General features: G+C 46.5%; 1 protein-coding gene across 1 annotated transcript in view; it reads right to left on the bottom strand.

Moving 5' to 3' along the window:
- ATOH8 (atonal bHLH transcription factor 8) overlaps window positions 1-23,641 on the bottom strand; it is a 28,933-nt gene extending 5,292 nt beyond the window's left edge. The window contains exons 1-2 of the mRNA XM_073342842.1: window positions 22,931-23,641; window positions 7,275-7,466 (exon numbers count right to left, since the gene is read on the bottom strand). Of these exons, the coding sequence (XP_073198943.1) occupies window positions 7,275-7,466; window positions 22,931-23,587 (849 nt within the window). The 5' untranslated portion in view covers window positions 23,588-23,641. The remainder of the gene's footprint in view (window positions 1-7,274; window positions 7,467-22,930) is intronic.
- Window positions 23,642-23,985: the final 344 nt, after the last annotated feature.

The raw sequence follows: 23,985 nt of genomic DNA, 5'->3' as shown, positions 1-23,985 counted from the left end.
CATCCTATGTGATTTGACGTTGTAGGATCTTTGTTGGTTACACTGGCATTCCACTGATTCAGTGTAGCTACTCCTCATTTGCACTGGTCTAAGTCAGAATAGAATCAGCCTCATTTGTTTCCCAGCTCCCCTCTCGTCTCACAGTAGTCAGAAAATTCTAAGGCTGATTTAATTAATAATAATAAAAAAACTCACATGGAAGTCCCCTAATTCTTGAACTTGACAATTTGACTAATGACCTTAGCCAATGGGCATCATTGGGAAGCATTTCAAATGAAGTGGTTTCAATAGACCAAGACGCCTGCGGAATCTGGTCGGTTTGTGTTCATTAACTTCCACATAAATGAGGGCCAAATCCTAGACCCAGTGCACAGTCTCTGTACAAGGGATGTGTGTGGAGGAGATACGTGTAGAGGTCATGGGAGAATCCTCCACACCAGGCTGTGGAACCTACAGCTACAGGAGACCATGCAGCTGCTGTATTCTCTCTTAAGCAGGGATATTGGGGTTCTTTGCTAGATCTACATAGATCACCACCCTTGCTCTTGTCTATCCTCCACTGGTCATCGGGTCAGCCTGAGGAACTGTGCTTATTGACACTTGGGGTATGTATGCGGGCTCTCCACATCCTGTCTCTTATGCAGTGGAAAGACTCCAGTGCTAGCCTTCTGCTCAACATCATTGCATCTTGAGTTGTTGATGGAGCAGAAGGGATGTGATCTTGAAACCCCACTGGGCCAGTGCAAATGTGAGGAGTGCAGCAATGGAATCCATAGAGATATGCTGGAGCCCTGAGAATCCACTGCCGGTGAAGGGCAGAAGGGCTGGTGAACCCACTTAGACTGCCAGTAGTCTCCACCCCCTTACTGCCCCTCTTCCACAGACAGCAAGATCAATGGTGGCAACTGGGCTCACTTACAGCATCCAGGTGGTAGACCAGCTCCAGACAGAAGAACTGCTGGAGCATCTTAAGATAATGCTGGCTTGTAGCAATAGCATGGGTTATGCTGCATCCTCTTGGAGTGCCTGCTCTTTAGCGTTATCCCCTTTGGCACTTATACTGCTCCAAATTGTAGGTTTATCAAAAATGCATGATTGCCATGCAAGGGCTGGTGGTGGCTAGTTACTGGGGGGTGCACATCATTGTGTGTAGCTGCCTGGTCTCTCTACCTAATTCAGATGGCCGTTTTGTTCCTGGCTGTGCTGCACAATAGATGAGGGTGTAACACTTTAGACAGTGGAGCCTGGGCTGTCCTGAGGTGTCTTGGGATGGCTGAAAGTTTTGAATTGTGTGGGACTGGGATGGTGAGGAGATGGTGAGGAGAGCCAGCTCAGGGTTTCTGTAGACGGCTAGGAGAAGTTCCCCATGCCAAAGTGGACAATTCCTCTTCTTGTCATGCTAAGCTGCTAACCTCAGGGAAGCAGAGTGGCTATTTTTAAAAAGCAACCTCTGCTTTACTCAAACAAGAGAAAATGGGAGCCTGAACCTTACTTACCAGAAACCCCAAGGCATCATGAACCGCCACTGAAGAAATGGAGTTCAGATGATCAAGACTTCACTACACCTGGTATTTAGCAATGTGACTGCTGATACGTGTTACAATCATCAATACCCTGAGTTTACTGTCAGAACAGCAATCATCTTCAGAAATCTATACAATTCGTGTGATAGATCTTCAAGGGCTTTACACTGGGGCTGTGTCTCCGTAATAGTCCTAATGCATCACATCACAGTATCTGAGAACAATTCATCTCTAAGCAAAATGTTTCAGCACCATACAACCGGTGCCTTGCGCTAGCTATTCCTTTTATGCTAGAAAATCACCACTCGTTTGTCCCAGGAGTGGGGGTAGGGAGGCTGCAGAAAATGCTGCCTAGAAATTGGAACAGAATTAAATGTTGCATAAATTAGTGCTGGATTCTGCAAAGGAAAAATTAAGTGGCATTAGAGCACGGCAAGAAAATCACTAGATCTGTATATATCTGTACATCGTGATTTTCTTGCTGTATATAATTTCAACATGATGATAGTATAATATAGCTACATTTTATTTTTAAGTCCGCATATACATAGATACAATTGTAATTATATATATATATATATATATTTAGTTTCTAATTTTTAACTGTATGTGTACACACATATATAGGGAATTAAAAATAAGAAGCTAAATTCCGGCAGAAAACTTTTTTATTGAGCTCCAACTGTTCTGCTGTTGTTCATAACCCAGTTTCCTTTCTCACAAAGAGACCTTTCGCATGGTTTTTCCTTCTGCCTCTATAACAGCTGCTCTCAGTGTTGTATCCTGAGTGATGATGAGGTTCTGAAAGTGTTTTTTTGGAACAGATGGCCAGGAGAGAGCTGGGGAATGTGCCAGCAGAAAGCTGGGGAATGTGCCAAATCCTGCAGTGACTGAGTGCTTTGGGTTCCAGCTCGCGTGCCTTTCCCCTGCCCTCTGCCCTAAGTGGCGCCAGCAGGACTTCCCAACTAGCACTCTGAACATCTGGAGTCTGCGACTGCCAGGAGAGAGAGGCGGGGGGAAGGCGGGGGGGGGGACCCTCCCTGCTCCAGCTTAGCTTCCATGTACTCAACAACGTTACTGACTAACAGAACAACTAATCAAAAACAAAGAAGAGGGGGAGGGAAAGAAAAAAGAACCTTGCAAGCTAAACAGCTGCAGCTGCACAGAAAAGCAAACTTACCCACTGCATTGGGTTAGCAGCTAACAGTCTATTCAGAAAGGTAACGAAACAAGCATCGTTCCAAAAGTTTGAGCGTGTGGTGGCGGTGGAGCTTGGATGCGAGGGGTAGCCCACCCAGCATCGTGTGGTGAATTAGCTGAGTGGGATACTTAGTGAGGTGCCATGGAGAGGCTGGCCTAGGGGAATGCCACAGCTGCTGTGTGTGCCATGGAGCCGTGCTCAAGGGTAGGGATGAAAGAGGGTTTGGAGTGAAGCCTGGAGAGAAGGCAGCAGTATGGCTGGTGTATCCACAACTTCGGAGATCCACTGGTCAAATCCTCTTGCAGAGGCAGCAGCCATCGCACAGATCATGAGCTGTAACAGCAGCTGGGTTAGTGCTCTGTGGCCTGAGATGAGGATATGGCCCCCATGAAGTCTCTTGTGCAAAGCCATTTACTCAGACTTTATGTCCCAGGCATGGCCTGTTTGTAGGGATGAGTGGGGGAGGAGGGAAAAGAACAATAAAAAGGATCATTTGTGTTAGTGGCAGAAGAAGGATCCATAATCCAACGTGTGTGGTCGTGACTGTGTAATGAATGAAGCTTGTTTGTATTGTGTGCCACTCTTCTACACAGCAATAGTGTGTGGTTAGCACTCTATCAGGGCCTGATTCAAAGCCCACTGCAATCAGGGGAATCTTTCCATTGACTTCAGTGGGCTTTGGATTGTGTTCTGTAGGTGTGTGGAATGCAACACAATATAGAAAAATATAATATGTGTTCTCGTTTCTGATCCACCCTTTGCTTTTACTTCCACAACACTCACGATAATGCCAACAGAGAGCTCTACCTGTGAATAGAGGACAGGATATATTCCCTATCCCACTGTGTCTATTTCAAAGGAGCTTATTACCCCATCTCTGTAAGATATGGAGTGGGACTCTATGTGCTGAATTCTGCCCATGAATGAGCATCCAGGTCTTCCATTCAGTGGGATTCATGCATGTGTTTTCAAGAGCAGGAGGTGGCTCAAATGATTTATATAACAGATTGAAAGGCAATTTTAAAAAATGAAGACGTTCATGAGAATCCTCTGTCCCGCTTTGCTCCCCATAGCCCATGGCCATTTATTTCACAAAGAGGCATTTGAAGTCCCTCATTTTACCCTTGGTTCCTTTTAAATAGGATCGCCAAACACCCTTACTTAAGTCTCAGCTACAAGAGCAGCATAAATTGTCAGATCACCTTGTGTTTTAGCCTTGTTAAGAGGAGCATTGTCTAGCATAAAAGGTTTCAAAGGATAGATCCAACTCTTCTAATTAAGATAATGGAGTGGAAAGAAAAAAATCCATTGTTTTTCCTATTGCAACAGCAAAGTCTGAACAACAGTCTAATATCCAGAATAGCAGCTAATTCAACATCTAAAACAAAGCAAAAGGCTACACATCATCAGCAAATTAAACATCTGGAGCCGCTGCCTATCAAAACAAACCCCAATCAGCTATTTTTTGTGTGAAAAGCTCATGGTGCCATAGCACATTCTGTAAACTGCTTGAGAATTGAAAGTGTGAGTGACATGAGAGAAGGAGACAAGCCCCAATAAAATAAAGAAGACAGCAGATAAAGGTACAGGGGGATGGAGTGAACTGAAGGAGATTGCTTGGGGACTTGACTGTCTTTACTTGGCTCGTTATAACTTTAAAGAGCAAGGAACAAACAACCCAAAGTCGATAATTCAGCAGAACCACCCAGAGAACAGCAACTTTTGAAAACTGATTAAAAACACACAGAGATCTTGGAAAATGTGCCGACTTCAAAATTAATGAGAGAGCAGTGGTTTTGGTCCAAGACACTGTATCCTCATCCAACAGTCTAAGGAAGACCCCCCCAGAAGAGAGAACTTTTTAGACCACCTGAAGTCCAGAGCTCAGTTCTTTTATGAACAAATATCCCAGCCTTTTAATTTAATAATGATTTCAGTGTTTTCATATCTGATATTTACACAGCTATGGATTATGGGGCTAGAGGGAAGGCACAGGAAATTAAGCGGATTCTGATTTTAGGTATAAAGAAGTGTTTTTTTCCTACATTTAAATAGTTTCACCTCGCCCCATTTTTAAATGCTAAAGATCACAGTCTTGTAATGTAAAGGTCCCAATCCAGAGCCCTTTGATGTCAAAAGGAGTATTCCCATTGCCTTCAAAAGGCGTCAGATTGGGCCCTGAAAGTGACAAAACTGTCCTTGGGTGTACTTTCATTGGTGCCAGGTGGAGCTTCCAAACTCTGTTAACCGATAGAAGCGCTGGTTTGCTCTCAGCGCTCTGACTGGTTGTTGGAATTATTGATTTGTTAGTGTGTCCAATCAGTGCCTCTTAGTTTTGGCCTTAGCCTTGACTGAACACCTCTTTGCCAGCATATTAGGAAATACTGACCAGGATAACGTGACACTTGTTGATTCGGCTGGAAGAGTTTGCTTTGCTGGATAGAGACTACGGGCCTAGCTCTGGCCTTGGGTAAACCTGAGGATGTTTACTGAAATGTTCCCCTGCCCAGCTGGGACCCCTAAACAAAAACATTGTGTTTGTGAGACTGAGAAATAGAAACTGATCAGTCTGGTGTCATTGGTATCATTGTGTAGGAGACAAAGACACCCCTCCTCCCCCCCGCCTCTACTTCTGAGCAGGCATGTGGGAAGACCTGGGCTTGCGTTTCTTTGGGAATGTGAGGGTTAGAAAGATTTTGTTTTGTGGCATGATTATTATTGTTGCTGACTAGTGGTTGTATGTGAGGGGGGAATGTGCTGCTGTCTGGTGAGAGTTTCTGCAAATGGGAAAGATCTTCTTTTATGTTCGAGTGAAACCAAGAGAATAAACAGCATAAATGGCAGGATTTAGATGTTTAATTGTTTATTAAAGACCAGTCCAAACCTAAACCGCAGCTCTGAACACCCGTGAATCTGGAGTGGTTTGAAATCTGGAACTGAGATTTATATCTTTAACCCTTCTTTTAGTTTCCATAATTTCGGAAAATGGTTCTCAAGCTATTGGAGATCCATCCTCCAAAAAACTGGTCTGCCATCCACCATCTCTTGCTCCTCTGCAGCTTGGTGGGGTATTGAGTTTGGGGCAAGTGGGGCACTGGTTCTGGGCTGTGCCTCCCTTCTCTTGCCCCACCACCCCACCAGCCATCAGCACTATTTGAAAAGGCTGTGAAGTTGACTCTAGTGGGCCTGTCCTCTGCCACAGACTCAACGCTATGCAGGAGAAGAGGGAGGAAGGGATGGGAATGCTGCCTTGTGTGGCTGAAGAGGATGGCACAGGGGCAGGATGACAACAAGAAGCACAGAGAGGAAGAGAATTGGTCTCTTTCTGCCCCTGCAATGGTTTCTTCTCACCATGGAATTATGCCATTTATTTTCTTAACCTGTGGGATAAGACCATCCAGGTGATCCCTTGCAACCTACCCCACTGGTTAAGAAACAATGACGTAAAGTGTTAGCAAGATATGTACGGAATGTCTAAGTTGACTCCGTCCTCTGGACCTTTCAGCGTGTCTCAGTCTGATATCTGTCGATATTTTAAATAGTAGCCATCTTGGCGCACGGGATTTGTCTTTTTGTGTATGTCTTGTATGGGACAGAGTACAAAGGTGTGCTAAGTCATAAATATTAATCGTGTCAGCTAAAGGAAGGGGCCAGGAGAGTGCAATTCTGTTTTATTTATAAATTGGGTTTATGAAAAAAGTATTTGTTGGGGAAAAAATGAGGAAACCTTTCTGAATCAGAGGTAGATCTTACTACAGCAGAAGAAGGTGAATACTGCTCAGCTTAGCTGTCCATTCATCCATTAAAGTCCTGCTGATTTATTATCCTGCATGACAACTGGGTACAGAATGCGGAGGGAAGTTCAATTCAAGTTTACAAAACTCTTTTTGTCGTAAAACTCTGAACAAAGACATCAATCACTCTTTTAATTTACCCATGTCACTTTCCAAGAGGAAAACTGGCAGAATGCTCAGTTTTCTCTTTAACACGGCTTGATGATGATTTCCCCTAATTGGTTCAATGTTAAGTAACCTGAAGGAATGCAATATGTAATTAGATTTAGTGTTGTTTCCCCAAGATACCCATATGTTCTTCAGGTCAGACATCTCGCTAATGTGTTTATATGTACAGCGTCTCCATTAGCTACTTTTTGTTGTCAGACGATTTTTTTTTGAGATAAGTGTTAGATTAAACAAAACAGAAAACAAAGCTGAGTGATTGTGTTTTATGATCTACAAAAGGCAACCCAGGGCTGGTTTGTTTTAACAAATAACAGCCACAAGACAACGCTAATAGGATCGTGGTCATGTTAAAGTGTGATGGGCAAGTAGCGAGAGGAAGAGCTTGGCCCAGAGAATAGGAAGGATGGAAAAGTTTTTAATTAGAGAGGAATGTGGTTGTTACAAGATCACACAGATCGGGGCGGGGAGGCGAAGAAAACCAAAAAATGGGGAAAGAATAAGGAATAAAAATAAGGAAATGTTCAAAGGATGGAGAAAGAAGGAAACCACCTTGGATTATTTGTGTTATTTTGTTCTCTTGAAACATACCTTCCTTTTTTTAGATCTCCCTTCTGCCTGCAAGGTCCTAGTGCACTGCTCCACGCATTCTGAGAAGCTCATGTTACTGTGGTCAGCACTGTAATCCATGTCAGCTAGTCTGGCCAGGGAAAGGATATAGTTACAGGCTATTCTCAAAATAGCCAGTTTGGACAACTTTTGACCATAAGAATAGCAGGGAACCTAGAAAGGGTAACAGGAAAAAAAAAAATTAGGCCAGACAAACAAAATATCTGTGCTTGAAGGCATGACAAAACAATTGTAGGTTATTTATTTAGCAGTTGTTTAACATAAATAGGAGTTTGACTGATAAAAATCCATATGGTGCCATCAGGTTTTTTTTAAAGAGAACTCCCCTGCTGATCTCCATGGGAATGAAACCAGTGTGAAGGTTCTTGATTTCAGCTGGGGCAATTCTGCTTAAAATCTGATGGTAGGATATGGCCCAGCATGTTTACTCTAATTCAATTTTGTGCTCAGTTGCCTGGCTGGTTTCATTTGGATACTGCAACCTTTGTGCCAGATTCTGATCCGCCCACTCACACTGAGTAGCACGTTACTCCACAAGCAATCACACTGACTTAAGCGGGACTCCTCACAGAGTACAGTGCTATAGTGTGAGTGAGTGAGGGGATCCGAATCTGGCCCCTTGAGCTTTGACAACAGCAATCAGCACTTACAGCAGATGTAGAGGCAAAAATACGGCATCGTTGCTGAGTAGAACCGTGAGACAGTCATTCTCTCCCAGGTAATCCACACGCCATAAATCTGATGAAAGACCCAGCAGTCTCACCCCATTTTTCAGCCAAGATTTAACAGCAGAGGGCTGTGGTGAGGTCTTCTATTACTAATAACTTAAGACTTTCACAGAACATACTCCTGAATGTTTTCTAGTATAATATGAAGTATTTGAAAAATAAGAACTAATAACTAATAATAATAAATTAATAAAAATAACTGGCACCTGAATAAACAAATTACAATAGCCTTGATTTATTTAAAATCATGATCTGGCAAAACTCTTAGTACATGCTTATCTTTAAGACATGAGTAGCACCCCCATACTCAAGTCCAATTTTGAAGAGAACTCTCCTAGCTGAAGTCCATGGTATTAATTTTGTGCTTTGCTAGCCTGGAGCCTTACTCACCAATTTACAGAACTGTCAGTGGGCCTTGCACTCAGTGAAAATCAGTGAGATTCTCCTGCATACAAAAACTTGGACTCTGAGGCCTGGTCTACACTACAGAGTTAGGTTGATGTAAGGCAGCTTGTGTCAACTTAATGATGTCAGTGCACACATGACAGCCTTGCTGCTGCCACTATAAGTACCCTACTACACCAACACTGTAACTCCACCTCCACGAGAGGCATAGTGCTTATGTCGGAGTGGTTAGGGCAATATAGTGTCCGTGTAGATACTGCATTACTTAAATCAACTGTTGGCTGTCACCCCAGGGAAGGTGGGGGGGGGCTCTAAGGGACCAGGGAGCCAGGTCAGGGGGCAGCTGGGCTCTCAGTGGGGAACTGCGGACGGAGCCCCCACGCTGCCTCTCTTAAGTTGGTGGAAGTGCTCCTGGTGAGGATGTACACCACCGACAGAAGAAGGGCAGTGAGAACATGAACCACCACAGTAATTACTGTGGTGGCTGTAAGTTGACCTAACATAGGTTGACTTAAGTTTGTAGTGTAGACGTGCCCTGAGTTATTTATCTGAAACCCATCCCTGTATGTTAGTTACCCAGGCTGTCTGTCTTTCTGTCAATCTAAGATTTTATACTGTACCCATCACCGGAATACTTGAACTCTTCTGTAGCGTCTGACTGCCCAACAGAGTCCCTTTCACTCTGATCCTGGGGATGTTAAAAAGACAATTGGGGAAGCTTCCTTTGTGCTTTTGCCCTTCTCATCCATGTCTCTCCCCTCAGGTTGTCTCCAGGTCCATGAGCAGATAATGCAGAGCGTACAACCAATACTCTGAGCCAAATTCATCCCTGGTGTAAAGCTGTTGATTTTAATGGAGGGATTACATTGGCCCTCCATGTCCAACATGTTTGCCAAACACATAGTCTCTCGGCTTGTAGGATGTGGGTTTGTATGATGAGACATCCAGGCGTATCTTGCACTTCTCCAAAAGCAAGCCAACAATCTTCACAGGATTTTCCTCACATTTTTTAAAATGTATAGCACAGTATAGGCAATACTGGGGATGTAGGGAACCTGCTCTTCTTTCTCTCGCTGGAAAACCCGTCTTCCACTTGGTGGCATTCTCACAGCACATGAATCAGGGACCCGCTTTAATGTTTACTAAGTAATAGAACCACCTCCTGTGTTCTGTTGTATTGGTGTACTGGGGAGCAGTCTCCTTCCTTTATGCCAGAAGCAAGCCAGGATAGCTCTACAGGAGCACTCAAAACATTCTCATGTAAGAGTCGTGTTAAGCATCGTCCATAATGCTCCACAGTAAATCCATGGCCTGGCTACGAATGGAACACAAGAATTCTATTGGCACTTAGTCTTGTGTTCTTTCTGCTAGATCACAGTTTCTCCCAACAGCCTGTTTACTTGGCTTTCAAGAGCTCCCTGCCTTCTCTCAAGCCTTTGTTGACACTTGCAGCTACCCACTGTGCTTCACTTCCGGTAGCACCTTGCCTACAACTCCACAATGGTCTTAAGCTGGGCATTTTTCTTGTTAAAGGAGAATCCATGGCAGCGACAAAAACAAAATATCTGTTATCATTGGCAGGATATGACAGAGCCAATCTTGGATCAAACAGAAGTCACAGCTGATGATCAAAGCAATATGGAGAATAAAATGGAAGGTTTCAATGAAAAGTGGGAACGATTTCAAAGTTAGAGCAAGAAAGTTAAATCAAGTGGAAGTAAAATGGACCATGAAATACTTGAGGCTGATGCACACGTCAGCCAGTTACAAAAATAAAATGGAGGAAAATATTTTTTCCCTCCTTTCCTTCCCCTCCCCCTCTTTTTTGTTATGGTAGGGTTTTTTTTTTTTTTTTTTAAAGAACAAATTATTTTGTGAGCCATGTTTGTTACAGAAATCACCAGCTGGGATTAGAAGACACTTTTTTCCGTACACGGTGACAACATATAAATTGGAGCAGCCCCGAGAGAAGGGTTTATTCAGGAGTGTGCACACCCGGACAGTTTCAGCTTTTCAGAGAAGATCAGAGAGCAGGACGGTGGGTGCAGTACAGGAACACAGACAGATACGGGTTTTCTCTATAGTAACAATGTTAGAATAGCTTTTCCCGAGGAGCACTTCCCATCTTGACTCAAATTTAATGGCGGAATTATAAAGAGGCTTGTGTGTTAATTATTAAGAGAGCTGAGACACAAAGTTCAGACCTGGTCTGGATCCAAACATTCCCCAAAGAGGGGGAGTTCAAATTAGGGTTTTGGTATTCGCCCATCTGTAAGAGAAAGCCAGAAGTGGGCTGACGGGCATAGGTGTTGCAAGCCCTGGCTATGCACAGGTGGTGGGGACGGACTCTTAAAAGCAGGTTTAAGTGTCAAGAACAGATTCTATATTAGAGTATTTAGAGATTTATGGCCCGATTCTGCTCTCACTTACATTGGTGTAACACCAGTATAACTCCACTCGTGTTAGTGATACACTGATTTACCTAGGCATGAGTGAGAGCGGAAGCAGTCTTCTAATTTACTCTTTTAAAGAGAGCAAACCTTTTGGCTCATCAGATTTCAGAAGCTAAGCAGGATCAGGTTTAGTTAGTGCTTGAATGGGGGACATACAAAGATTTAGGATGAACATAAGAACAGCCATGCTGGATCAGACCACAGGTCCATCTAGCCCATTATCCTGTCTTCTGACACTGGCGAGTGCCAGATGTTTCAGAGGAAATGAACAGATCACGGCAGTTTATTGTCCCCTATTGTCCAGTCCCAGCTGCTGGCAGTCAGAGGCTTAGGAACACCCAGATCATGGGGTTCTGTCTCTGATCATGTTGGCTAAGAGCCATTGATGGAACTACCCTTCATGAACTTACCTAATTTTTTTTTTAACCCTGTTATACTTTTAGCCTTCACGGCATCCCCTGGCAAGGATTTCCACAGGTTGAAATCTGTTTCCACAGATTTCTCACTGTGCAATGTGTGAAGAAGTACTTCCTTATGTTTGTTGTAAACCTACTTCCCATTAATTTCATTGGATGACCCTTGGTTCTTGTGTCATCTCTTTTCTAAGCTGAACAGTCCCAGTCTTCTTAATCTCTCCTCATACTGAAGCTGTTCCATTCCCCTAATCATTTTGTTGCCCTCCTCTCTGTTTTCCAATTCTAATATATCTTTTTGAGATGGGGTGACCACAACTGCACGCAGTATTCAAGGTGTGGGTGTATCATGGATTTATAGCATGGCATTATGATATTTTCTGTCTTATCTATTCTTTTCTTCATGGTTCCTAATGTTCTGTTGGGTTTTTTGACTGCTACTGCCCATTGAGCAGATGTTTTCAGAGAACTATCCATTCACTATGGATGAGTTTACTCATAAATGCATGGGCAGGAGGATTTCTAAATTTCAGATGACGACAGACACTTAATTAGAATGTTCCCTTCATCTCTCTTCCCCCCGCTGCTTCCCAGCTAGTAGCACGGCCTCCAATATTACGTATAGAGGAGTTAGGAGGGAAGATTTCTCTAATATGAGAAATGCTGTTGTCTGCCAGAAAGGCAAGGAAATTGGCACTACCCAATATTTATCTATGTTAAGAAGACACTGGGCTGGTAACCCAATGGCAGCTGAAGTTTGGGCCCTGGGATTAATTAGTTAAATGTTTGTAAAGTATGTTGGTGTCCACAAGGGCTAAGTACTATTATTGTTTCCTTGTTCCCCAGATAGGCACAGGCTGGAAGCAATGTAGAGAGCACACTGCAGAAAATGTACCATACGGAATAACTCTGCATTGGCAGGAGGATGGATGGGATGGGATGTAATGTAACAGGTCTGTTCCATCTCTGATAGCTATGATTCAGAGGCAACGCTTTTGGAACCCAAAGATGCTCCATTTGAAGCCAGTGGGAAGTTTGCCATTCAAGCTAGCTCAGGTAGGGTAGCCCGTGGGAAGCCAATGGGAAGTTTGCCATTGGCTTCACTGGATTAGGACCAGGCCCTCAGCCAGCTCTGTGCTCTCTTGTGTCCGATCCTGTCCCATCCCACTTAAGAAATAAAGGATGGAAGATGCATCCCATTCCCATCACTGGAGGGAAGGATGCTGTGACCTGAGGCCATTAAGAGTGGTCTGGAGCAAAGTAAGGGGAAGTCTACACAGCTAAAGCTACACACGGGCTGCCCTACCTGAGCTAGCTTGAATCCAGCTAGCACGGGTAACCACAGCCGTGAAGGTGACGCAGCACAGGCTAACAAGCTTGGTGTGTACCCCAGTCTGGGAAGGGCTTGGTCTACCTGCGCAGCACTGTCTTTGCTGGAATTGTTACCAACCCTGACTGGACTCCAGTTAGCCGGGGTAGGCTAACTTGTACACAGCTTTTGCTTATCCTAAGTGGGGGAAGTGGTGGGTACAGGATCCATTAACAGCTTCTTCAATTAGTAGGACAATAGATATAGTCACAATAACTGGCCAGATCCTCAGCTGGTGTAAATTAGAGGCGCTCCAATGATTTGGATAGAGTTATGCCAGTTTACATCAGATGAGGATCTGGTCCAATATTTCCCTTCCATTACCAAAAGAACATGTTAATTTTTGTACAAATACATTATGAGCTCATACAAATAAACACTATGAATCTCGTTCCACACTCTCTTTTCACTGGTGTAAATCAGGAACTACTCTAGTGAAATCAGTGGAGTTACACCACTCTAACACTGTGTAAGTGTCAGAAGAATCAGGCCCTGGGTAGAGCCGATCCTGCTCTGTTGCGCTGCTGTAAATCTGGACTAACTTCGCTGCCTTGCGTGGACTCGCTCTGGAGTTACATAAGCATAAATGAGAGCAGAATTTGGCCCCACCTGTAGAGTTGATAACGCAAGGTTAAGCAGTAAAATGTACATGCTAACAATACACTATAAAGCAAGACCTCCTGACAGCAAACTGCCTCTACAATGTGCCATAATAAGCTGTTGAATTTGCCTATCTTTTAATTCCTCTGGTTTATTTTTGTGCTGGGAGTTAAAATATTTTAGAGCCCCACTGGGAAGGTAGTTGGCTGGCTTCTCGATGAGTCCTTTTAGAACGCGCAGTGTAACTTAACTGTCTCATTGTTTGTGTTGAGCAATATGCCAAAAAAATTTCCAGAAGGTTCACATGAATGTCTAGTGCTTAATAGCGCTGGCTTTATTATATCCCTCCTTCCAACCTGAGATGAGTTAGTGCTTCCACAAGGGTTCAGCGACCTCAATGGGGTACTGGCAGGTTAGAGGAGTGAGGAGGACTGTTGGTTTTAAGCTCCCACCCATGCCCAATGCTGGGTCAGGTGGGGTGAACTGTTCACTGGATTTTCTCCTGGAAGAAGCTGACCTACTGCCTCTCTCTCTCATGCATAATTTCCCTAGGACTTGGAGAAAGGCAACATCATGTCTGGGACAGCAAAAGAGGCAGCTGACCACCTTGACAAGTTCAAGAACATGTCCAAAATATCGTCACATGTTCCCAAATTGTTATTTAAAGGGACGTGTTAAATGAAAAGCGCTGTGGATGAGCGTGTTTGGTTTTGTCTGATAGCACGTGTGGGTGGGTGCGTGTCACAAAATGTATGTGTAAACAAACAAGAACTAGCACAAGCCACGGATTTTTTTTTGTTTTGTTTATTATAATTCTTTGGATATGGATTTTTTTTTTTTTTTGCTGTTACATTATCTGCCCTGATTGCCCCAAGTGCGCCTGGGATCCCAGATCATTATTTGTTTTGTTTGTATTCCGGCAGTACCTTGGAGTCCCAGGCACACAGCTGCGTCCCATTGTGCTAGGTGCTGTATAGGGCTGGTGAAGAATGCATGTGCACAGGGTTCACATATTCTAGATGATCTGGTGGTACCTTCTGGACTTAAACTCTGTGACTCTGTGAGCAAGGATATCTCCAGTGCTGCAGCCTGTCCACTGCTCTCTAAGAGCTTTCCCATAGCTAGATATGCCTTATGCATGTGCAGGTGATTTACAGGTACAAGATGGCAGGCACTGCTGTATAGTGCATAGGATTATTCCTACAAACCCTGATGTTTATTTCAGGTATGGGACTGGGCCTTATTGGTGTGTCTACACTGTAGCTGCAAGTGTGCCTCCCCAGCCTGGGTAGACAGACTCACTCCAGTTCAGCTCAAGCTGAAAATAGCAGTGTGGACGTTGTAACACCAGGAGCAGCGCCGGTGAGCCACCTGAGCTTGGACCCAGGGGGCCAAATTCAGCTCAGGAGTAAGTGATTAAGCTTCACTGAAGTGGCACCTGTTTACACCAGGGCCAAATTTGGTCCCCCTGATCCATCTGACTCATTTGCCAAACCAGGATTATTGTTCTCCTTTTCTGTGAGCATCTCTGCTGCTGCTCTGGCCAGTGTCCCCAGGTGTCTGTCAACAGAGCGCCTCCTGGAAAACAGCTTCTCAGGCAGTGCTGGCTGCCACGTGGGAAAACCCTACCCTCTCACTGAGGAGCAGGGTCCTGCTTCCCTGTGCCTCCCTCTGCATATGAGTGCTGCTCTCCAAGTTATGCAGGGGGCAGAATTAGATAGGACTGGGGCGATAACACTAACGTTATGGATGAATCAAGCTGTGGCCAACACACAAATTGGTCAATGCACAAAGCAGACGCAGGATGTGAATGAAGGTGCTGACAATTACAGTATTGCTGATTCGGTGCTTGGGCACTGTCCCACCGTAGTTGCTGACGAGGATAATTTGAGAACAAACTAGGGTCAAGCAGGGACTGGGGGTTGGATCCAATACCCATTGATGTCAATAGGAGTCTTTCCTCTGATTTCAGTGGGAGTTGGAGTGAGCCCGAGGGGAGAGGAAAGGATAACTGACTGTGTCTACAGCAGAAAGAGAAAATACATATGGTCAGTCACAGGATTTTGTATCAGGTGACAAAACCAATTAGACATTAAGCAACAACAGACACACGGCTCTTTTCTTTGTGTAACATTTTCCTGAGTTTGGGGAGGTGTGTTGGAGTTTTCTCTGTCTTCTTTACTGTCTTCTCCCTTGTTCTGTTAGGTTATCTGCCTACTTTAGATTGTGTGTTGTTCATGGCAGGGGCCTTGTCATCTCCCTTTGTATGTACCCCCCCATGGCACTAGAAATCATAATAGTGTCACTCAGAACTGGTTTAAACGGCTTCCGGGCCCAGATTAACGTTGTGATATTCTGTTGCCAAGCACAATGGAAATTCTACACCTGGAGCGCTCCGTTGGGGGATGCGCCTTGAAGGCAGAGATCCTCCCTTGGGGCCACGTTCAGCTCTTATCGAAGTCAGTGGGAGTCTCTCTGCTGACAGCACCGGAGCCAGAACAAACCCTGTCAGGCCGACTCCAACCCACAGTAAAGTCAATGGGAAGCTTTTCAATGACAGCCGCTCAATCTGCTCCTGATGATACACACTGTAAGTGATCACAGGAAAGTTCAGTCCTGTGGAAGTGGGATCTCTTTTACACTCATTTAACTACCAGTGAGTAGCAGCTAAGAGAAGGACACGGACACCAGCAGACAGCAGTGAAGGAATGTGAAAGGGTGGCGAATTCAGCTCCCAGTAGCATAGAAAGCTGTGAAACCCATGAGTAAAACATCCCTGGGACACACCTCAGCCTGGAGAGTGGGCCTATCAACTGCTAAAGAGAAAGAAAGGAGTACAAATGTGGTGGTGGAAAGGTTTAGAAAAATGCTCACCTAGTTCAAGGCGAAGAATGAATCTGTGGAAACATCTGCTCCCAGCACAGCGACTCCAGCTCACTGGGGCTCCATGGACCATATTTTTGAGGAGGAGTTTGAGACGAACATCAAAAAGCTACATATGTGCCAATGTGGGCAGTTCTCCAGATCAGACAGAGAGATGCGTGCCTCCCCTCCTATCAGTGGAAATCTTGCTGCCATTTGAGTATTCTCAGCTCTTAAACGGGCTGTTCCAGAATTCAGCACCAGTGGGATGCAAATGAATGACATGGTGGAAGACTTTGCCACTTATTCTGGCACAGGCATCTCTTGCTGCAAAACTGAATTTGTAAACTGCAAATTGTTGCTGGTTACTGAGATAGCTTTTACAGTGTCTCCGGGTCCTAGCCCAAATAGTAGAGTGTTTGAAAACATGCTGGCGTGGGTGTTTCATTCATTTTGATGCCATCATTCTACCTCATTTGAACATGGTTTGGCCTGTTCTGATCTCACTTTTACATTATTGTAAACCTGGAGTAGCTTCACTGAAGCCCTTAGCATTTCACCAGCATAAGTGAACTCAGAATGAGGTGAGATGGAACTTTGTTCTCATTAACAAAGCACTGGAGACATGTCTTCTCCCTCCATAGCATCTGGGCCCCTGAAAGTCAATGGCCACCAGGAATGACGGGGGTGCAAAAGAGTCTATGGAAACAGAACCTTGTCCTGTCATGTGCTCAGATACCATGGTGATGGGCGCAGTATAAGAACCGGAATAGAATAGAAAATACCCACACTAACATCACTAGGACAGGCAATGGAAGCCGAACATTTTTCAGTATGGTGAGCTGAGCGTTAAGGGGGGAAAGGCCATGGCCCTATATTTGAGGGTCTATAGCAGGAGTGGCCAAACTTACTGACCCTCCGAGCCGCATACAATAATCTTCAGAGTTTGAGAGCCGCAAGACACGCACCATCTGCCCCGTGGGGAAGTGCCTGCCGGGGCATCGGGCTTCAGCCCCAATACCCCCCCACGGGTCTAAAGCCCTTAGGCACCCCACCTCGCTCCCCGAGTCTGGTAGGTGAAGATTGGGGTGGGGAGGCTGGGGAGGCTTCGTAAACCGCACTTTAACTGTAAAAGAGCCATATGCGGCTCATGAGCCACAGCCTGGCCGCACTGGGTCTGTAGGTTGTAGCCCTCTCGGCCACCTGTGAGACAAGGCAGCAGCAGAGAGAAAAACTAGCAGAAGCGTTTGCACTATTTTAAAGTGTTTTAGTGCATACAGATAGCGAGGCCCTTTTCCCATTATCCCCGCATGGAGCAGGAACTACCCTGTCGATCCCAATAGTCTTTGTACTAGTGGGAAGATGTTGCTCTGAGGAAAGATCCACAGATATCAGGGAATAACTTTTCCAGTAGCCACGACCAAGAAGTCACTTGTGGAAATCTCTAGGGAAAGAAACGGCTATTTGCTTGCGTACCACTCCATGAATGCCCTAACAGCATTGTTGTCTTAGCAGCTAGATACTACAGAGTGGCTAGGCATTCTGGTGCCAAGATACTGTAGTGATGGATGCATTAGAAATGCAGGGAGAGAGAAATTCATGCTACTGGTGGCATAGATACAAACGGAAGGGACCCAGTGTAGCGCAGCAATACCCAAGTGCTGCTCTCGTTTTAAAAAGCTGAGTCGCTTTCCAGAATATACAACTGCCCTTCTAACTCCCATCTCGGAGGAGAAGTCTGAACAGGGGAGCAGAATGGGAATAGCTAAGTACTTAACGACATGCCTGGACTACTCTTTCCTTCTGCAAAACAACTGTGGTTGATTCTCCTCCCCACCAAGCAAAAAACAAAACAAAACAAAAAACAGCCTTACTGCCATCTGGATAGCTAGCAAATCCAGCTGAAACATGTGTGCCATATGTACACAGCTGTATAGTGTACGTATGCCGCTGCGATCCATCTGCCCAGCATGCTGCATACCAGTTGCTTGACTTAGGGTGGGCTGGGAAGGAGGATTCAGGAACAGGCTGGAAAGAGAGAACATATTGCAGAGAAGCAGCATTTTTCTTCTCACCGCACAGGATTGGGCCCCAGGCGGCTTAGTACTTATAAGCCTCTGCTTATGTGAGCACTCTAGCTGAAGCTGGTGCTGTGTCTTATATGGGATCAGGCCCTGTAGCCCCAAACAATTACTTCATAGTCGAATAGACTGCAACTCTGGTGAGCAAAGTCTATTTAAATCCATTTCGCCACACGTGCAATCTGAATGTATGGCTCTGTTGCACTCGCTTTCCAGACTGCACCTCCAGTTGCTGGTGTACAACGTGACACCTCTGCTTTGATTTCAGAGCTTCCGTTCCCTTCCCAAAGAAGGAGTGTAGGGCTGGGAAACAGACTCAGCAATGGTGACTCTTCTGCGCCACTTGCCGCCCAGCCTATGGCGAGGTATCGGTTTCAATGCTTCAGGGAAAGAATCCCAGCTGCTCAAGAGATGGCTGCGTGATGACAAGGAAGGAATGGAGGAATAACTTAACAAAAACTGAGGTCCGTGTGTGACCTTCTCCTAGTGGGCAGAATATGGGGATTACCTCCTGTCCAGCATGCTGGGGGTGGGCATTAAGGCTTCACTTAGTTGAGATCTGCCAGTTAATCTCTACAAATGAATCTCTGTATAATCCCTATCTGAGCTCTTTGCCCAGGAATGCAAAAAATGTCAGGCAGTTCCTTACCTATGGATGCCTATATCATGCCACAATGGAAGCATATTAAACTTGCTCTGTCCTATATACAGCTGTTGAGTACAAAACCGCTCACCACATCTTGAAAGTTGAGTTCAGGGCATAGGAGTGGGAAGGGGGGTAACTAAACTCTGTCAGATTTTTCAGATATACAGTGTGGGCCTATCCTTAGCTGCTGTCAGCTCCACTGAATTCAGCATGCTACAGAAGAAGTATCTGCTATAATTTTCCAGGTCTATCTGAATGACTCCCAGAAGGCCTTGCCATTTTGCCATCAGATTTGATATGGATGATGCAAGTTGGAAGCCAGTGCTCTGCACATGGACAGGATGGTTGCTCATCCATTGGATCTTCCCCCTTGTCACATGTAGTGCCAAGCACATTGTTGGCGGTTAACGAAAAACAAATCAAAACATCACTAAATGATCCACTGACCTACTCCCCTTCCCCGCATCGAATTGCCAAGAAAACCTGCCAGTGCTTTTCTTAAGGGAAAACAAACCTCGTCTGGGGAATGAAGTTGTCTGTCCACAGCCTATGCACCAGTCTGTTCAAAGTGCTTCAGCACTGACCTGGGGGCAGCAGCTTTGGGGGTGAGCGGAGAGCTTAGGCTGCTTTCCATGTTCACTTGATCCTTGCATTCTCAGCTGAACCCAGGCCTGAAATAATTTATGGAGATAGGGCCGAACCCAGGAGTTTAAAGACTTTGCATGAAATGCCCAGTTCCCAGGAGAGTTGGGCCTCAGTGTGCTGCTGGCTTGGTTTCTGCTTGAGGTCAGCAAGGATGGAGACTGCCAACGAGTTGGGAAATTAGTGCCACTTTCCATTGTTGGGTTTTTTTTGTTACCTGGATGCCTATCCATTGAGAACTGGACTGAGACAGTCACATGCATTGCACACAGGTCACCGAACAGCCAAAATGGGGCAGCAGTTTTTGAAAACAAAAATATATCAAGTGTCTACTTTAAATTTACAAAAGGCTTAATTTTGCAAGACTCCCTCTTACTGTGTGTATGCACAGGGCCTAGAACAGTGGGGCTATAATCTTAATTGAAGCTTTCTGCTGCCTCCACAATATAATCAATAATAATATCTTAACGTAGGGACAAGTCAGTGACTTTACACTGAAAAACTGCCTCATGATGAGCCTAATCTTGTTCCATTGAGGTCAATGGCAAAGCTCCTGTTTGCTTCAATGGGATTAGCAATGGTCCCTGTGTGTTCCCAAAAGTGGATAATAAGGCGGGGGGAATTAACCAGCCACTCTGGGATAGGCAGCCACCCATCCTTAAAATCAACATCATCCTTCAGAAGCTTTTCAGGCAGCATAGCTAGAAACCTCAAGAGATATTCCTTAAAGGCAGAGCACTGAACAACAAAGTAACCACGTACAGAAAAACAGGGCCTGATCCTGAAGCCTCTCTCAGGTGACCCAATGGAACAGTGCACATGAGTAAAGGCTGCAAGATGGAGCCCAAAGGGTCTGATTCAGAAACCCTGCAAGTCTCACTGACACCAATGGGCCTGTTCATGTAAGCAAGGGCTGCAGGACCAAGCTGAAAGGACCTTCTGGGAAATGTGAATGCTCAGCACCTCTCAAGATCAGGCCCCTACTTTGACAGGGAACCTTATGTGACCCTGCCTGCTGTACTCTTCCTTCATATCCTTGGAATGCTCTTACTGGCCTTTACAGAGAAGGCAAAGGAACAAAAGCTGGCCAAGCGTGGAGAACGGTTTTTTAATGGCTCTCTGCTTTCACCAGGCAGGCCACTACAGTGGAAAACAATTTAATTAGTCAACGAAGGGAAAGACTAAGCACTGAAAAGTGCAATTTTGGGGCTCACAAAATGTGACTAGGTCAGAACCTGCCGTTTTATTGCACTTCGGGGTCTGGTTTTGAGAACAGCTCAGCACTCATTGCAGGCTCCAGTCCCAGCTCGCTCTCCTCTTTCTTTCACAGGGCCTGTCTACTCAGCACATTTTGCCAGGTCTGGAGGTCATGTTATAACCCTCTTGGGTCTGTCTTGCCAGTATAGACAGGACCAAATGATGTTCTAACTGTTATAGCCCGATCTCTACAGGCACTAAACTACCTTAGCGTCTCTGTAGACACATCCCAACCTACCAAGGGTGCTACGTGAACCAATTCATTAATGATTGTGGAACTCTTTGCTAGAGGATGTTGTGAAGGCCAAGACTATAGCAGGATTCAAAAAAGAATTAGGTAAGTTCATGGAGGATAGGTCCATCAATGGCTATTAGCCACTATGGGCAGGGATGGTGTCCTGAGTCTGTTTGCCAGAAGCTGGGAATGGGCGACAGGGGATGGATCACCTGATAATTACCTGTTCTGTTCATTTCCTCTAGGACACCCGGCATTGGCCACTGTTGGAAGACAGGATACTGGGCTAGATGGACCTTTGGTCTGACCCAGTATGTACTGGGAGGTGCTCAGATACTGTGGTGATGAACACCACAGAAAACCCTACAACTAACTAACTAACATGAAAGGCTTCACTTTTGCAAGGTACATACGCATGTGGACCTATTCAAGGGGTCAGAGTTAGGCACACATGCCCCTTGCTGAATGGGTCCAATGTCACCAGATAGGCGGATAGATGTGCTTCCTTCACACTAAGTTGCTTCACCCAACACCATGTTCAGAAGGTGACCATGATGCAGTGACATTGTCCTGAGCATTATTTAACATTTCAGATGTTCTCTTTTGCGCTTGAAAAAAGTTTATATTTCCCATTCAGGCAGGATGATGAGAATTTGATATGCTTTTCTAAAAGAAAGCTTGTTCTTCACATTGGCTTAAAGGGTACCTTGAAGATGCATCATGTAGAATGATGAACTAGGCGGAGGATGTCAAAGAGGCCTAAGGGGCTTAGACACCCAACTCAGAAGTCCATGGGAGTAGATTTCCTCCCCTGTGTCTCTTTGAAAATTCCCAGCCCAACTCTTCCAGGTAAACAACAAGAGTGAGGTGAGCTATTGTGTCATGAGCTGGGATTTAGGCTTCATCATGGCTCACAACTTTGGCAAGCAGTTTGCTACAGTTCTCTCTCCCACCCCCTGCCTGGTATGAATAAGCTGCCCATATAAAAAGCCAGTGTGATTTGGGTTGGGGGGGAGAGGTTTTTAAGAGTCCATTTTCAATCCTTAGCTGCTCTAACCTTAAAAAAAAGTTTTGATAACCACTGACCAGCTAGGTGAGTACTATTAATGGCTCTTGTACTCTGTCCTTATCCTCGCTCCACTAAATCAGGCTGTATTTGTATTGTCATAATAACCCAGAGTGAGTGCAGGCAACCCCAAATAAAATGGAGTTTCTGAGCTTGTTCAACACCCAGAAAAAGTAAAATATCTCTGGGAAAATGATAGGAGTAAGGTGAGGTGTAATCAAGAGGACAATGAACTTGATTTAGGAAGATCTAGTTTATGCCCAGCATGAAACCCAGGTGAATTCTTCTGAGGAGAGGAATGCTGCATCCATGAGCAGTTTTGGTGCTGAAAAAACGCAGCGTTAGAGCCAGAGTTTTAAACTGTCAAGTAATTAGCCCATCCTGTGCAGAATTAATACCCTTTATTCCATCAAACTACCCCTCCCCTCCCCACCGAATCTCATTAGGAATGCAAACAAAAACTCTCGGGCACAAACCGGTGAGCGACCTTTTGGGTGAAGTTACGTGACAAAGGTCACGGAGAGCGCACCCGCTGCGTGGCATGCCCCCGCAGCAGGGCATCTCGCGCAATCAGAGGCGGATTTATTAGCATTTCATTTCTTTGGCCGGCAAATGTCTTTTAAACGACCAGCGGAGAGGCGCACCCCCCGGAAGCCGATCCCCGGCTGCACCCAGCAAAACCTCAGGGAAGAAGGAAGAAACAGCGCGGGTGGGTTTCACTCTCTTTCTCCTTTGAAGTCAAACCCCTTGCGGGGGAAGGGGAGAGAAGACATGCAGCGGAGCCGGGCCGGGCCGGGCCAGGCAGGGGGCTGCCCCGGTGTGATTTAGGAGCGGAGGGGAAGGGGAGGCGAGGCGGGTACCTGTTTTCGCAGCGCCTCGAAGGCGGCACTGATGGTATGCACCCGGGTCCTCTCCCGGGCGTTCGCCAGCAGCCGCCGGGTCTGCTGGATGGCTTTGATCTCCGAGGAGACGCCGGCCGTGTCCCCCAGCCGTTTCCTCGGCGATGCGGCGGGATCCGGCGAGCTGCTGTACGCTCCCTGTGCCCCCGAGCCGTAGGCGCTTTCCAAAGGGCGCTGCGGCGGGCACAGGACGAGCCTGGGCGGCAGGCTCGGCTCCGGGCACGGCGGCAGCCCGTTCAAAGCGGCCGGGGGCAAGCCGGGCTCTTCGCGCAGGGGCGGGCAGGCGAGCCCGGCCGCCGGGAACGCGCCTTTCCGCATGTCCAGCGCCCCGGCGGCGCTGCCCGCCCCGCCGGCGTCCGGGAGCTGCGGGGCCGCTGCCCCCTGGGAGGGGCCCGCCCGGCTGTCGGGCACCAGGCTCGCGGGTCTCTCCAGCAGCCTCCCCCCGCCGCCGCCGCCGCCGCCGGCCACGCGCTCGCGGACTTTCAGCGCCACTTTGAAACTTTTGCAGCCCTGCGCTGGCGGCTCTTTGTGCTTCCGCTTCAGCTTCTTGAGGCCGCCGAGCTCCTTCACGCACAGGCTTTGCCACGGCTCCTCGTCCAGGAGCTGCATGTTCCTCATGCTGGGAGCCTGTCAGGGAGCGCCTGCCTCGCTCGCTCGCGCTCTCAGGTCGCTGGCTCCCCCCGCAGACATACACCCTCCCCCCCCCCCCCCCCACCGCCCGGCTCCGCGGCTGCTGCTGGGTTGGGTGCAGCGGTGTTACCACGCGGCCCCGTGCAGGCAGGGCGGCGGTGGGCGCCCGCCCGGAGCCGTCAGAATGTCAGCTGGAGCCCCGGCCGCCTTGGCCGCGTTTGCGGGGAGGGCACGCCGCGCTCCATCTGTGTTTGTTTAGCCTCAGTTTACACAGAAGCCCCTGTGAGCGAGATCAGTCAGCGCGCCGCCTGTGACAGGGAGACTGCCTCGCACAGCCGAGAGACTTCCCAGCCTTGCAACCCCACAGATGAGCTTTAAAGAAACAG

The sequence above is a fragment of the Lepidochelys kempii genome, chromosome 4 (genome assembly GCF_965140265.1).
Source record: "Lepidochelys kempii isolate rLepKem1 chromosome 4, rLepKem1.hap2, whole genome shotgun sequence".
NCBI lineage: Eukaryota > Metazoa > Chordata > Testudines > Cheloniidae > Lepidochelys > Lepidochelys kempii.
Note: the sequence above shows the minus strand (reverse complement) of the source record. Positions and strands in the feature narration are given on the sequence as shown.